General features: G+C 39.5%; 1 protein-coding gene across 2 annotated transcripts; it reads right to left on the bottom strand.

The window, feature by feature from the left end:
- Positions 1 to 6,646: 6,646 nt before the first annotated feature.
- Positions 6,647 to 9,775, bottom strand: LOC126594185 (NADPH-dependent aldo-keto reductase, chloroplastic-like). Of its 2 annotated transcripts, none has more exons than XM_050260404.1 (8): positions 9,598 to 9,775; positions 9,372 to 9,523; positions 9,185 to 9,235; positions 8,621 to 8,697; positions 8,414 to 8,501; positions 7,866 to 8,141; positions 7,456 to 7,683; positions 6,647 to 7,172 (listed from the first exon to the last, which is right to left on the bottom strand). In XM_050260404.1, exons 1-8 carry the CDS (start codon positions 9,698 to 9,700, stop codon positions 7,089 to 7,091), a joined length of 1,059 nt encoding a protein of 352 aa, XP_050116361.1. In that variant the 5' UTR covers positions 9,701 to 9,775; the 3' UTR covers positions 6,647 to 7,088. The 2 variants fall into 2 exon arrangements, with proteins under 2 accessions (XP_050116361.1, XP_050116362.1); XM_050260405.1 differs by having other exon boundaries at positions 9,372 to 9,542; positions 9,598 to 9,740.
- Positions 9,776 to 16,140: the final 6,365 nt, after the last annotated feature.

The raw sequence follows: 16,140 nt of genomic DNA, 5'->3' as shown, positions 1-16,140 counted from the left end.
GCACTCGACGAAGCTTCAGAAATCAAAGAGGCGCCTGCTCAGAAATCGAAGAGGCGTTTGCTTTCTCAAAAGCTAGGCTGCTCAGAGACCACGAGAGCCGATCTCAGAAATCGAAGAGGCGTTTGCTTTCTCAAAAGCTGGGCTGCTCAAAGACCACGATGGCCGATCTCAGAAATCGAAGAGGCACCTGCTTTTTTTGCTTTCTCAAAAGCTAGGCTGCTCAGAGACCACGAGAGCCGATCTCAGAAATCGAAGAGGCGTTTGCTTTCTCAAAAGCTGGGCTGCTCAAAGACCACGAAGGCCGATCTCAGAAATCGAAGAGGCGCTTGCTTTCTCAAAAGCTGGGCTGCTCAGAGACCACGAGGGCCGATCTCAGAAATCGAAGAGGCACCTGCTTTTTTCAGCCTTGTCAGCACCTGTCACATGCACACTCAGCTTTGCTGAAATTACGGGCATTCTGTTAAAGATTTCTGGTGAAGTAGAAAGCACGTGAATCTTACTGTTCAATCATCCACTTTCCACACGCACCATTAGCTCATGGGTACCACAGATAACTTTGCCAAAGATCTCTGACAAAGTTTAGACACGTGAAGCTTGCAGCTCCCACTACATCGCTATGACTAAGAAGGGTAAAAGAATAGCAAAGAAACAACACTAACAAAGTTTAGACACATAACTTTTGAAGGTCTAGCTACCATATTATTACCCACAAGGGTAAAGGAACAACACCGTTGCTGGATAATTGAAAAGTCCCTGTGTGTCAACCTCTGTGCTCTGTGGCAAGGTAGACTAGCAAACATGCCCAACCTTTACTTACATTCGAGAAAACACTCCCACCAAGATTGCTTGCTCCAAAATCGAAGAGGCACCGTCCTCCGAATCTCGAGAGCCAGACTCCCAACATGATTACTTTCTCAAAAATCGAAAAGACACCGCTCTCCGAATCTCGAGAGTCAGACTCCCAGCAGGATTGCTCTCTCAAACATCGAAGAGGCACTGTCCTTCGAATCTTGAGAGCCAGATCCCCGACAGGATTGCTTCTATGAAAATCGAAGAGGCACCGCTTTCTCAACTTCGAGAGCCAGATCTCCTTGGATAAAGCTTTTCTGTAATCTTCACACGCAACATCAGCTTTCCCGATACCACAGACCATTTTTTCAAAGTGCTCTGACACACGTGAAGCTGGCAGCCCCCACTACCGTGCTATGACCAAGCAGGGTAAAGGAATAACATTACTACTTGTTGTTAGGGAAACTCCTATATATGTCGACCTCCATCCTCAACGGACAGGTAGACCTGCAAAAATGCTCAACCCTTCCTCATATCTGAGAGGGCACTCCCAACGAAGCCTCTCAAAATACTCAGCTTTCTTTCCCCCCGATAATACCTCTGCAAACAAGCTACACCAGAGCAAGAATATCTCATATCATCAAGGTTAAAAGCAAGAGTATCCCATATCATGCTTTTTCCCTGTCTTTTCCTTTGGCCTTGTTCTTACCTGCAAGACAAGGAGAAAGAGAGCAATCAGTCAGCACTTGGAATCAAGCTTCCAGTCAGGAACTGACTGCCTGGAACCCCTTACCTGATTACTTACCTAGCATTGCTCTCGAGTACTCATCTTCAACATCTTATGCTTCTAGGGAAAATACCACATCTGCCTGAGGAACAGATAGGGAAAGTGAGAAGGATACAAGGAAGCATGTGGAGACAAGCGTAACAGAACACGTGCCGATACATCCACTACTTTGTCAACAGCAAAAGTATCCCATATCAGCAGGGTCGAACGTACTCTAGATTTGATGGACTTGTTTTGACCCTCAAATTCTTCAGTCGGCCTTATACTCTGGAGGAAACCAGACAATCCTCCAGCCTAGTTCAAGAATAAGCCTGTGGAAAGTTACTTCTTAAAAAGCAAAAGTATCTCATATCATATATTCTCATTTTCTTCTCTTTATCCTTCATGCTGCCTGCAAGATAAAGAGAATGAGAACAATCAGCCGGAACTCGAAATCAAACTTCTGATCTGGGACTGATTGCTTGGAGCTCTGATTGCTTACCTTGTTTGTCACCTCTTTCAGCAGATCCCCTAGCTCGGCGACTTGGGGGACTCCCACTACATGGTTTGTATCGCACTTGACCAAGCCTGAAACTACAAGTAAGCTTCAAGTGAAATTGATACATAACCTTGTGCATCTCCACCAGTTAAAGATACCACCCCTGGATGGAGGAAGCGTACTTCCAGAGAAGATGCCACATCTACCTATGAGACAGATAAGGCAAGTGAAGACGAGAGCTTGAACATATGTCATTTGTACTAAATCATTCACTTGTACTCACTAAAGGAGAGCTTGAACCTATGTACTTGCGTAAACCCTTCACAATTAATGAGAACTCCTCTACTCCGTGGACGTAGCCAATCTGGGTGAACAACGTACGTCTTGTGTTTGCTTTCCTATCTCTATCCATTTACATACTTATCTACACTAATGACCAGAGCAATCTAGTGAAGATCACAAACTTAATACTTTCTGTTGTACCAAAGTCCTCACTGATTTTGTGCATCAACAATCCTTAAGTCATTACCTTTTTGCGTTGGTAATGGATGAGTTAACAGGACATATTCAAGATGATATTCCTTGGTGTATGCTTTTCGCAAACGATATAGTGTTGATAGATGAAACTCAGGAGGGGTAAATGCGAAGCTTAACCTTTGGAGAGAAGTGTTGGAATCTAAAGGTCTTCGCCTAAGCCGATCAAAGACAGAATATATGGAGTGCAAGTTCAGTGCAAATGGAGGCCAAAATGAGTTAGGGGTGAGGATCGAAGATCAGGAAATACCAAAGAGCGACCGTTTTCGCTACCTAGGATCTATATCTTGCAAAAGAATGGAGAATTAGATGGAGATCTCAACCATAAATTACAAGCTGGACGGATGAAGTGGAAGAGTGCATCCGGCGTGTTGTGTGACCGTCGTAGGCCACTAAAGCTCAAGGGAAAATTTTATAGGACGGCAATAAGGCCGGCGATGCTGTATGGCATAGAATGTTGGGCGGTGAAGCACCAACATGTACACAAAATGGGTTTGGACATGTGCAAAGAAGGTCTACTGATGCTCCGGTTCGAAGATGTGACTACGGGATAGAGGTTCAGGGCCGAAGGGGTAGAGGAAGACCTAGGAAAACTTTGGAAGAGACCCTAAGAAAAGACTTAGAGTACTTGGATCTAACGAAGGACATGACACAAAACCGAGCGCAATAGCGTTTTAGGATTCATATAGCTGACCCCACTTAGTGGGAAAAGGCTTTGTTGTTGTTGTTATAGTTTACCAAACATTTACTTGCTTTTTTTTTTCACAGCTGTTTATTCTCACAGCTCAAATCCCAAACTAGCCCTTAGCCTTAGTTTGGCTTAGCTTAACTTAAAAAAAAGTATGTATAAAAAAACGTTCGAGCATTTTAAGTGTTTGATAAACACTTTAAATCAGTTTTTTGTTTTTTTTTTCAAAATTATGGGTGAAAAAAAACTAGAAGCTGGAAATAACAGCTTCAACGAAACATCTTATTTTGGTAAAACACGGGTGAACAGTAAAAAATAAATGAACTTTTCAATTTTCCAATCCTACCGTCTTTCTCTATATCATTAGTTATGCCCTCATCTTCTACCTCTCTCTCGCAATCTTCTGTGTTTCTCCAGAAAAGCGTTCCCTCATAGTCTCGAGAAACATTACCGAAGCTCTCTCTTCCCTTTCGTTCCTCGCGTCCACAGACCACTAGCCTAAGAGGAAAAACGAGTTGAAGGAAAAGCAACTCAGCAAATTGATTGGGAAGGATGATGGGGGAGTGGCAGCAGCAGCAGTAGCAAATAATCCACCAGAATTTGCAGAACCCAGAAGAAGATGATGGGGTTGGAATTGGAAATGGAGGGTTGTTCGTGAAGGTGATGACAGACGAGTAAATGGAGCAGCGCCTTGGAAATGGAGGGTTGTTCGCGACGGCTGCGCCTTGGCTGCTGTTGCAGCGTGAAGGGGATAAGGGAGGGAAAACACAAGAATGAAGAAGATGAGAGAGAGAGAGAGAGAGAGAGAGAGAGAGAGAGAGAGAGATGTATTAATTTTTAGGCATTAATATTTTTTTAAAATTTCTTAATTATAAATATTTAAGATAAAGCTTATAAATATTTTTATTTTAAAAATAAAATATATTTATTAATTCATCTTTATTTGTTAAAAAAAATTAAATTAATGACATATCTAGTATTATACGTTTTTTGATCATTTCAGACAGTCATAACTGTTTTACATAAAAGTTATCAAAGACTATCATGCTCCATTTTCTTTTTCAAAAACACTTTTACAAAAAAGTTTACCAAACATTGTACTGTTTTATTTCACAGCTACTTATTCTCACACCACAACAAAAATAGTCTTTTCCACTTTCTGAATGTGGTAGTGTTCCACGAGTCCTGGTATCAAATGGCACAAGGAGATCTGAGCCGTTGGTATGGAATACGCCACCTTTGGTAGCCGTAGATTTTGCGTAGTGAAAGCCAGTCATCAAGTGGCCAAGGGTAAAACACGTGGTGGAGTTATCAACTAGTTATTTCTTTGCATTTTATCCAAAGACAAAAAAAAAAGACGTCGATCTTTTTCAGAGGACTCGACAACTGAAAGGGAAAAGGTTGTCTTTGTTGTAAAATTGACGGTGTGTGCAATGAAATAAATAAACAAGACACAAAATTTACGAGGTTCCTCTACAATCAGTGTGACTAGAGTACATCCTCGGGGCAACAATGATACTTTCATTATAATCTAAAATAATAAGAGTACAAAAATAACTCTTTTTACTCTCCCCCTCATCTTCCTCTCTTTTCTCTCTTCCTCTTCTTTCCTCTCTCTCTCTCTCTCTCTCTCTCTCTCTACCGTGAGTCTCTCACTTCTTCCTCTCTTCTTCACATGCTTTCATTTGATAGGAAAAGGTTACTGTAGCAACATTATTTACTTTACAAAATTTCCACAAATGAATAGTGAAAATACTATGCATAAATAGTAACAGATTATTTATGTGGGCCATTTACATATTATTCACAACAGTCTTGTGAAATTTCGAGGTGTGTCAAAGTCCAACTAGTTTTTAAATTATATTTCATTACATTTTAAGTTACAAAAGTTACCTGTAAGACTTTATTTTATGGACTTGGATTGTTTGCCCTCCCTATCTCATACCCTTCATATCCCCTTCTATTTTTATGGTTATGGTTAAGCCACGTCAACATTTTATATTCTCATTGCTTTTTGTCTTATTATTTCTATAAAAAAATCAATATAAATGTTGACGTAGCTTAACCGTGACCACATAAATAGGAGGGGATGAGAAGATGATGGGCTGAGAAAGACAGACAATCCACGTCCTTATTTTATATAGTTTTGTATTAGTGATCTCGGATGTCACGGTTGATGAACTCATTTTATTTAAATTTGAGAATATTTAGAATAAAATACTTCGTATTTTTACATGTAAGAGGTTTTGCTTCTTTAGAAATAGGTCATTACTCGATATGTGTGCATAACTTTTTGTTTTTATGTAGTCTAGTGTGCGGTTAAGGAGAATAACAGATGGACTCCTTAAGTGCAAGGACTAAAGGAGTTGAGCAAGAACAAGACTTCGCTGCTGAAATGTTTAGTAGCGAAGTTGGGTGGGTTGAGTAATGTTTATACTAAAATAGTCCAACAACATTGATTAAGATATATTTTTATAATATTTTGTAAGCTATAAATATGCTTGATTATTGCCACATGTATAAAAGGACGTCAATCTTTTTTCTAGGAGAATCGACAAGTGGAAGGGAAAGGATGTCTTGTGAATTTTCGAGGTGTAGTGTCAAAGTCAAACTAGTTTTTTAATTCAATTTCATTACGTTTTGAGTTACAAAGTTACTTGTAAGATTTTTTTTTATATAGCTTTGTATTAGTGATCTCGGATGTCACGGTTGATGAACTCATTTAATTTAAATTTGAGGATATTTAGAATGAAATACTTGGTTTTTCTTACATGTAAGAAGTCTTGCTTATTTAAAAACAGATCGTTACTTAACATGTGTGCATAACTTTTTGTTTTTATGTAGTCTAATGTGTGGTTAAGGAGAATAACAAATGGACTAAAGGAGTTGAGCAATTGTCATACTAAAATAGTCCAACAACACTGATTGAGATATATTTCTTTAGATATTTTGTAAGATGTGACTATACTTGATTATTGCCACATGTAGGGTGCAATTCCCAATTAGCTTCATTCGGGCTCAAAAGAAGTAGATAATCGTAGTTCACTATCAGTTGTCCCCCTTTTATTTAAAAAAAAAAAAGGAGAAGAAGAAGAAGAAGAAGAGATATAAGTTTGTTAAAGCAGAAAATTTAATAGGAATCAACTTTTGGTAAATGACACTTGTCTTTACAATATTTGAAGACGTCTCAAATTCTTTTGAGACCCATATTCTCATTAAATAATAATAATAATGAACTTCATGGCACTAATAATACAGGAGAACATAGCAAATTGTTGTTGGTGTTCAATTTTAGTAGGTGTGGCTTTAATGTTACGTATCATTTAGTGTCACGAGTATATTATGTTTGATTTATACAACTAATTAGATCTTCTATTTTCAATTTCATCTATTATTATCTGTATTATTTAATGCTACGTAGCATTGAAGAAAAACCGCTGTTTTGGTCACAAAACAATCACGAATACATTCCCAATTTCCTATCGAAATGGCCAGTGTTTTTTGCACCTTGATTTTCACCCCTAGGCTCCTTTTTTGCAAAAGGAGCAAACGTGATTGTGAAAGACTATGCGAGCCATTGTTAAGGCAAGGCAGAGAAATCGGACCACCACTAGTTGGTTTCTGTAACATTGTACAGACATGAGAAAAAAAGCATGTTTGAAAAGAAAATTGAACAAGCAACAGTGAACAGTTCCACCATTTCAACACCTAACAGATGCAACATTTTCGACCTTCGGCAATATCTTCACGTACAGCATAATCCTCCCCGACTTACTATACTGAAGACATTCCTAACATCAAGGTTCTGCTCATTACTCGCCGTCCCATAGTTCTTCCATGGTCCTGTATGCACCCAGAGTCTCATGCACGAAACCAGTACCTTTGATAAGCCTCTCCTGCATGATCAATCAAACAGAACATTGAATTCAATCATCCAAAAGAAACTAAACCCCTTTCGCATACTAGAAAACCAATGTCTCTAGTTTATATTTACAAGGTCGAATAACTGCGAATATGCAAACTATCATAAAGTCACAGCTTACAAGTGCCTAATCAATATGGTCAATCAAATGATACATCGAACAAACTTGACTGACTCTTATAATGACAATCAAGTGCGAAAACTAGGACAAACAGAACGAGAAATAAGGAATGAAAAGAAGGGGAAAAGGCACTTGCCTGATTAATTTCAGAAAACTTGGCAAACAAGTCTTCAGGTATAGACCAATCGAAAATATCAAAATTTTCTCGTATCCTTTCTGGATTTGTGCTTTTAGGCACTAGACTGTGGCCCATTTGCAGCCCCCACCGAAGAGTCACTTGGGCAGTAGTCTTGCCCAATTTTTCTGCCACCAAATTCACAATAGGATTCGTAAGGACCTTGTTCCTCGCCAATGGTGCAAATCCCTGGAATAGGACAAATATATCAGTAGTTAGCCACTGCGGCAAAGATTGAGAACTAGTACATTGTGTTTTCAATGCATTCACACAAGTTTATGTCATGGCATCAGTAGTATAACAGTAGATAACTGCTAAGGAGATATTACTATTTATAAGAACAACAAACGACTTTATATCAGCATACTCACAGTTAAGTGAATTCCCTTGGATTTACAGAAAGCATGCAGCTTTAGTTGCTGCCAGTGAGGGTGCAATTCCACTTGATTAACTGCAGGAGGTATTCGTGCCACCTCCAACAGATCTCCGAGCTTCTTTGAAGAGAAATTGCAGACTCCAATGGCCCTGGCCTTGCCAGAATCAAAGAGTGCCTCCATTGCTTTCCATGTACTGGGTATATTAGGTTGGGTTAGGTTGTGAGGATCAGAGCCAACTGACCCTTTCTTCATGCTCACTGGCCAGTGCACCTATATCAAAGATTTTTGTCGCATTCGATTGCAAATGAACAACTCAAATACTCTCTATGAACGCATCAAAACTTAATAGGTTTGCTAGTGAAGCTCCCAAAGTCTCAGTCTCTTCAAATTCGGTTTGATTATTACATGGCATGTGATTACTTGATCATGTATTACCTCCAAAAGCAAAATAGTAAAGCAGAAATATGAAGGATCGCTGTCTGGTGACGTCTTTTTGGTGCATGCAAAACTAAAAAGGGAAAGATTAAAGGTGGAGGACATACAAGATAAAGATCCAGATAGTCAAGTTGCAAGTCTTGCAAAGTCTTATCAAATGCCTTTGGTACATCTTCTGGTTCATGATCACTACACCTGCATTAATTGAATCTTAACTAGAATGTGATGGTAAAGGCCATGATAATTGACAGCCGAGCAAACTAGCTTGTGAGCAGAGTATGAAATCATGCATCCAAGCGAAAGTGAAAACAAACCAGAGTTTGGAGGTGATCCATATGTTCTCACGCTTCACTACACCGTCATTAAATAGCTTTTTCAGAGCATCACCAATCTATATACATAAACCACAAAGTTTTTCAAAGTCTCAAAACAACTAGAGAAACTAAGGTAAGTCTTCAATAGTCCGGACTACTGAGAGTAGTCCGCCTTTATTACCCCATTAGATTGGTAAGTAAGAAAAAATAGTATCTCCACAATTCAATCTTGAGCGTTCAATTCCCGTACTACTTAGTAGCTAGACCATTGAAGAAAAATTGGAGAAACTAATCTACAACTAGAGAAAAAACTTGGGTACGGCCGCCTACCCAATTTCTCTCCTACAACGGAAATGTCATTGTGGCTGTATCCCAAACCATTACATACTATCATGCATTTATTTCCTAGGTAGCTGTGCGTAATTCGCTTGGAATACCGCCACATGGGATCCCGTTTCAGTAAGTTCTTCTCCAAAACAACAATTTCTAGAAGAAAGTACCCAACAATATAAAATGTTCAAGCAAAAAATTGATAAGAAACAAAAGCATGAATTCTTGTGTTACCTCCTTCTCATTTCCATACATCTGAGCACAATCAATATGACGATACCCAATCTACACACACAGAGCCCACCAGGAAACAACTCAAAATTCAGCTCAGACTAATCAAATTATAAGCACGTAATTTAATCTTCCTGATCAGTATTTAGAATTAATAATGATTGAGAAACTGAGAAAACGGCAGCTGTACCTTAATTGCGGCGGCGATGACGTCGCTGACGACATGAGTATCGGCGCGATATGTGCCCAAGCCGACGGAAGGAATCTTGGCGCCGGTGTTCAACTCAAAAAACCGAATTGCATTCGCCATTTTTAGCTTCTCCCGCTCTGTCTGTGTGCTTGCTGCGATTTGAGATTGCAACTACTAATTGTGATTAGTAGTAAGATTAATCACAGATTATCTAAAGCTTACGAACCACTCTGCGTTTCGGTTAAGCACGAAATGGGAGATCGTTCGGCTTGAATTAAGCTCCCGTCACGTGAAGATATTCTATACCGGGGCGGGTTTCTTTCCACCATTATTTGTACTGTCTTTATTATAAATGAGATCCACGTGCGTTGATGAACCCTACATTTATTAGAGAGATAGTACAAGTGATGATACAAATAAATAGTAAGTATAACATTACTTATTAAATAAAGAACCCAGATTCATCCCCGTCATCTCTTCTATTAAGCCCCACCCCACTCATTCCTCCCCTTTCCCTCATCTCTTCACCTTTTTTTTCTTTGTGCGTGATACTACCCAATTCTTAGTCCTTATTCAACCTGCAAGTAACATTCTTAGTCCTTATTCAGCCTGCAAGTAGCACAGAATGATAGGGGATAAGAGGAAATGAAGGAATATGGGTAATGCTAGAGAGACTAAATTTGCAAACTAAATAATGTGTAAGTACATTTATTTTAACTAATAAACCAATCATCAACTTTCATATCTTTAAGTTTCCAAAACTTTGTCTCTAAATTTAATCTCCCTAGCATTACCCTTAATACAATCCTAAGTGAAGATCAACACTTCAAGTAAGAATCCCTATCACCATCAATTAGGGATATTCTCATCATCGTTCCAAGATATTATCTCTTAATTATACCCTATTTATACCTATCACATCACATCCCTTATTTATACCCTCATCTCTACCAAATTTTGGCAACTCCTCGTGGGTGCGTGAGGCTTTGGTGTTTGATTTTGATTGTTTTGTAGCTACTTTTTCGTCAAGACTGAAGACAAAGAAAATTATCTACTACGCATACCTCAATATTTTTGTATTTAATATCTCTATAAAACTGATCTGGTACAAAAATCCACTCATTTTTTGCTTCATATACTAGCTCCCACACTTTTGCCAACTGGCATCTAACAAACTACCTAAAAGAAGAATAACAACTAACTTAATTCTAATTGTGACCAAGGCAATCACAAATCACAACATTGCCCCTTCCTAGAAGAACAACCTTGTCTTCAGGTTAGGATTAGAACTTAAAATATGGAACTTTTTGTAGTGTATTCATCATAATCCTCCCGACTTTTGTTGTCTGATCAAACCACTGCATCAAAACTCGAACTGCAAAAACCTGGTTGATATCTGCAACCCATCTAAGATGTTGAAAAAAGAAAACAAGCTCTAGAGCAGATGACTTCTTGAGAAACTTTGATGTCTCAGCTGGAAAGAATTTCTCCCTGTCATGTGATATATGCAGATTATCTCTTATAATCGATCTTGGACCTTCCAAGCTCAATATCCTTTACCCGCAGTAACAGAACTAGACACAGGTTCGACATGAGTCCCAAAAAGGAATTGATTTGACACGTAGGTGGAAGAATCCTTGACACCAACCTCAAACTAGACATTCTCAACATGCTTAATAATGGGTTATTCCAGAGGTTGTGCATCTTCATCCATAACCAGAGTCTCAACATCTTCATCGTAAACCTCTTCAGTGGTCGGGTAGTATTTTTTATCCTCTGCAAGTACAACCGGGTTATCCATATCAACATCATTGGAGGCGGTTAGCCACCTATTGGAACCAGCAGTTGCATCGTCATCATCCGATGCAGTCTCTTCGTGCCTATCTGGAATCTTCTTATCTTCGTCCTCCATATCACTCTCTTTGTCAGACTTAATTTTCGGGCCTATATAGTTACCAAACTCGTCATATTTTCGGGCCTATATAATTACCAAACTCGTCGTATAAACTGTCATCCATCTTTCTAAACTTGAAATGCTTGTAGGGCAGAGCTGAGAGTCGCAAAAACTGTTTGGAGTTCGGAGAGAGAGCGCACTTGCAAATTTGTTATTTGTGGCTCTTTTTTAATCCGACTCGTTTGACAATATATACGTGTTCTAATGAGGATAAGGATGATTCTCCAGCAAAAAGGCTAAAGTCTGGAATCTTAAACCCCTTAGGAGTTAGGATATTCGAACTTTTCTACAATGGCTGGGTATGGGTGAATGAACTTTGGAAACTTCGGCCCTTTTTTAAGGCCGAATCAATCATCATCTGGACTTTGACCATGTTAATAGATGCTGCTTCTACTCCTTGGTCAAATTTATCCGATTTGTTGCTTGTTCTACCACTTTTCTCTAAGTCAATCATTTTGATTCGAGCAGATCCTGTCTCGGCCTGTATTGCTGGCAGGGGATTATTCTTCAGAATAAGAGGCTGCCTGGATCGATCGACGGGTCTAATGTCGTGGACTTTACTGACAAGAACTTCGAGCAATTTGTCCTGCACAACGCTATTATCGCGCATTTATTCAAGTATGCTTTTTACCTCTCAGCTGAACATTTGCTCAAATTGCCGGGATTGTTCTTCAAATCATCGCTGGAGAAAAGATCTAGATGGTGGGGATTTATGCATCACGAGTCTGACCGTCGAGATTAACTTCATTTTCTCGGCGTGTTGTACCTGTGGCTTCTGGTGTCACGACAGTAGAAGGATTATGTGCTTGTGACGAGCCATCTTGTCCTGGGCTTTGGATTGTAGGTGGAAAATTAGTCGTTGACTTGCCCATGATTGTTTTCTTTTTTACGGACCGTGTTTCAATGGTCATGAAATTTGTAGTTTTAGCACTTGGTCCCATTGGGCTTGCCAAAATGTTTGACACACCCTGATCCTGATATTCCCCGAATACCAGGATAGGTAAGTGCTGGCCGACACCCGAAGGTGACGAAAACCATTTATTGAGTGCAAATGCTGAGAATAAGGAATAAATAAGACTTATAAATATAAAAGAATAAAGAATATGCATTTAAGGAACGTGTTCAGAACATACAACTAACTAGAACACTAAAGGAAATAATATAAAATTGAATGAACAAATGAGTGGGTCCTACACTAAGAGGATTCGAAGATGCCGACGCCGGGATTGTATGCCTCGATTCTAAGTTCTGAAGGGGGCGCAAAACAAACATGAGTGGACCAAGTTGATATATATATATATATATATATATATATATATATAATAAAACAATTATCAATGTACTAACCCCCAGGTTTTATGAAAACACATATATATCATGATAAACATAGGTTTTCCGAAACCTAGCATGCCGTGCAATGTCTCAAATCATAACTTGTATATATAATAATCACTAGTGAATGTCCAATAACCCCCAGGCCCCATGCCGGCTCCCTGTCTCTGAGCAGACAATCAGACTAAAATTACCCCCAGGCCCCATGCCGGCTCCCCGTCCCTATGCTAAATAGCCAGAGGAAACACACTCCAAGCCCTATGCCAACACCAAACCGTCGCCCGGGACAGATCGGAATCTATCCCTACGTCCTGTAGCGGAATAAGGACCACTAGGTAAGTACAAAACCATTGAACATATATATATTGAAAAACAACTTCATAGTATAAAGTCATCCATCATCTATACTATAAAGAGGTGTTCAAAACATGTTCTAAATATCATATCGTCATCCATCAGATATTCTATAAGAACATGGGTTATAGGAAAAATAGTAATAATTCAAACTAGCCTCAATAAGCATGTTATCTCATAAAACGTTTCGTAAAACGTAATCATTAAGTCATGCTTTTCATGTATGCATTTCTACTATAAAACATGCATTTTTAGAAGGGGTCCACTCACAGATACTTCGCCGCTGAAGAGCCACGCAAATTGGCGAAGACAGAAACATCACAATAATTGCCCCTAAGCACATAAATGGTCCAATTAATAAAACTCTATTATAACAATTGGAAAACGGACGTTGGAAACGGATTCAGGACGTCGAATTACCCTAAGAAGGGTCCCGGATAAATTTCGTATAAGTCAATGGAATATTCCTAGAATATTCCCTAATGGAATATTCCCTAACAGAATATTCTCCATAAAGGGTTTGGGCCAGTTAGGGTTTAGGGTTTAGGGTTTTAGCCTCAAAGGGTTTTGGGATATAATAATTAAAAAGGGTATGGGTTTAAAAGGTTTAAAGGGTTTAATGGCTAACGGGCTTAAGGCCCTAACAGAAATGGCCCAAGGCCTTTGGGTTTTAAAATAGAAAACAAAATAAATAAAAATAAATAGGGTTTGGGCTGAAGGGTTTTAGGGTTAATGGTTTGGGGTTTCACGGGCCTTAGGCCCTTTTTGCCTGGCCCAAATAGGCCTCAGCTCACTGGGTCTTTGCCCGAATTCAAAACATGGGTCGCCAAGGCCGGATTTCGGCCAGAATTTTAGACAAACTTTAAACGTTCATAACTTTGTCAATACTCAACAAAATCAAGTGAAACAAAAATGAAAGTTGTAGTTCTCGACGAGATGAAGATAATAATACCTCGCACGATGTCTAACTCGCCATGATTTGGCTGGAAAACGCCTCGAAAGTCACTGAGGTCGCCAGAAACTGGGTAAGATGCAAATGGATATAACTTCTTCAATACTCCATGAAATTAGGTGAAACAAAAAGGAAAGTTGTAGTACTCAGTGAGATGAAGAGATTGATACCTTGCACGTTGGCCAAATAGTTGTGGTTTGGCCGAAAATTGCCTCGAAAGGGGCGGTGCTCACCTGAAAACTGGGGAAGTTTTCCCCTATGACGTTCCTAATCCAAACATCGATAAAACTTCTTAAAACCACTTCCAAACATACACTAAGACATGATCTACAACTATTGGATGAGGTTCAAGGTTTACCTTCGTCGGAGAATAAGGAAACTCACCGGAGAACTTCGGTGAACAATGTAGGCCGAGAGAAAGGGAGGGGTTCAGGGTGTTCTCATTCGATTCTAAGCTCACTAGGGTGCTAATGGAGATGTTGATGTTGTTGTGGTGTTGTTTGTTGGTAAGAAAAGCCCTCGAAGGGGCTGAGATAGAGAGAGCAGAGAGAGAGTGATAAGGGAGAGTGAGGGAGAAGATAGAAAGATGAAGACTTTTCAGAAGAAAGAAGAAAAAAAAATAAAAGAAAGGGAAAGGGAACCGGGGGACAAAACATGGGATGGGCCCCTTGGGCACACAATTTAAGACCCAAAAACCATTTTTAAAAGGAAAAATATCCCCAAACTTAATGAAAATACAAAAACACCCTTTTTGTTCCGTAAATCCCAGGACAAGATGTTACAATGTTGACCCTAAAAACTACCAAGCCTACGTGGCGCGCATGCCGAGTAACTAATAAGCTAACTACGTCATTTGGTTATATGGGGGGCGTGCCAACTCGTCTGCCAAGCTTGGCTAAGGAGTAAAATATGTTGATGTGGCGTTGAGCGCATTGCTGACTTCTCAATCTTGCAACTACGGCCAAGGAAGGAACATATCCCGCCCTTCGGGTTCAAAAGCCTGAAGACAAGGCTCCTAGTTCTGCGAAGTTCACAAATTGTCGACGCTGGGCTCAGTCTCAGTAATTATATCCGTGAGAGTATAAGTACGCTGAACCGGTACCAAACTATATAGACACAAATACCCCGAAATAGATAAATGTCTTGATGGTAAATGTGGTTCAGCCGTCGGAGTGCCGAACTCTAAAATGTACTTGTGAATATCCAATCATAAAGCAAAACTCGACGTTCAATGTGCTGAGCCTAGTAACATGTGACACCTCACTTTGCTAAGAAGGCTGATGAGATGACCTCTACCAACAAGGACTCGCAAATCCTTGTCAACCGAGACTTGTATAAATAACCAGTCGGCCTCGAAGTAGTGCTGTCTATCCAAACTAAAGGTGCTCCTTGGTCGACTGATTGTACGGCTCCAGTGATGTCTATCCAAACTGAATATGTCGCTAGTTGCCTTTACAATGTTGTTTATCCAAATTGAAGATGTGTTGGCGGGAAGAAAAGGGAAGAGGATAAAATCTAAAAGGTTGTTGAGAAGCTTTGCGCAGGGCAATTTGTGTGTTGATTTGGAAAGGATTGAATGATGCACTCCCTTCTCTATTTATAGTAGCGAACCCCCCTCATGGCTGAACTAGAGATGTACTCGGATTAGAACTCCTCATCCCAATCTGATCAGGTTTCGACCAATCCTAACTCCTATATGACTTTGAACCACGCTCTTTAACAAACCAGATTCATTCCTAATTCTAAGCACTTTCAGCTTTAAGACTCCTTTTGACTACCTCTCTTTTATCTAAACCAATCCTTCTCGCAACCAGAATTCGATCGAGCTTGACTGGACAGAGAACGACTCTCAGCTCGGCCCAAAATATTATTTTGGGCCCAAACAGTAGCACATCAAGTCTGATTAGGATTTGAGTTCCCCAAAGAAATTGGATTCTTTAAAGAAATAGGATTTAATTATAATTATTTACGTTTCTTAGTAGGATTACGTTATGATGGCTATATAAACCCTAGTTACCGGTTGTAATAGTCAGAGATTTTCCCAAAAGAAATAGTATTATTTTTAAGGAAATAGGATTTAATTAGTTTTCCTTTTCTATTTGGTTTAGGATTTCCCTTCGCTTGTTATTTACGCTTCCTAGTAGGATTAGGTTTATGATGGCTATATAAATCCTAGT

This window comes from Malus sylvestris, chromosome 12 (genome assembly GCF_916048215.2).
Source record: "Malus sylvestris chromosome 12, drMalSylv7.2, whole genome shotgun sequence".
NCBI classification, from domain to species: domain Eukaryota; kingdom Viridiplantae; phylum Streptophyta; class Magnoliopsida; order Rosales; family Rosaceae; genus Malus; species Malus sylvestris.
This window is presented reverse-complemented; position numbering and strand designations above follow the sequence as displayed.

What these genes read in the sequence shown, in the direction of transcription:
- LOC126594185 (XM_050260404.1), bottom strand. Translation starts at nt 9,700, where the DNA reads ATGGTGGAAAGAAACCCGCCCCGGTATAGAATATCTTCACGTGACGGG. An exon ending in TGGATCACCTCCAAACTCTG is followed by an intron (nt 8,502 to 8,620) that starts GTTTGTTTTCAC and finishes CAATTAATGCAG; the next exon opens with GTGTAGTGATCATGAACCAG. An exon ending in CCAAGGGAATTCACTTAACT is followed by an intron (nt 7,684 to 7,865) that starts GTGAGTATGCTG and finishes GTCCTATTCCAG; the next exon opens with GGATTTGCACCATTGGCGAG.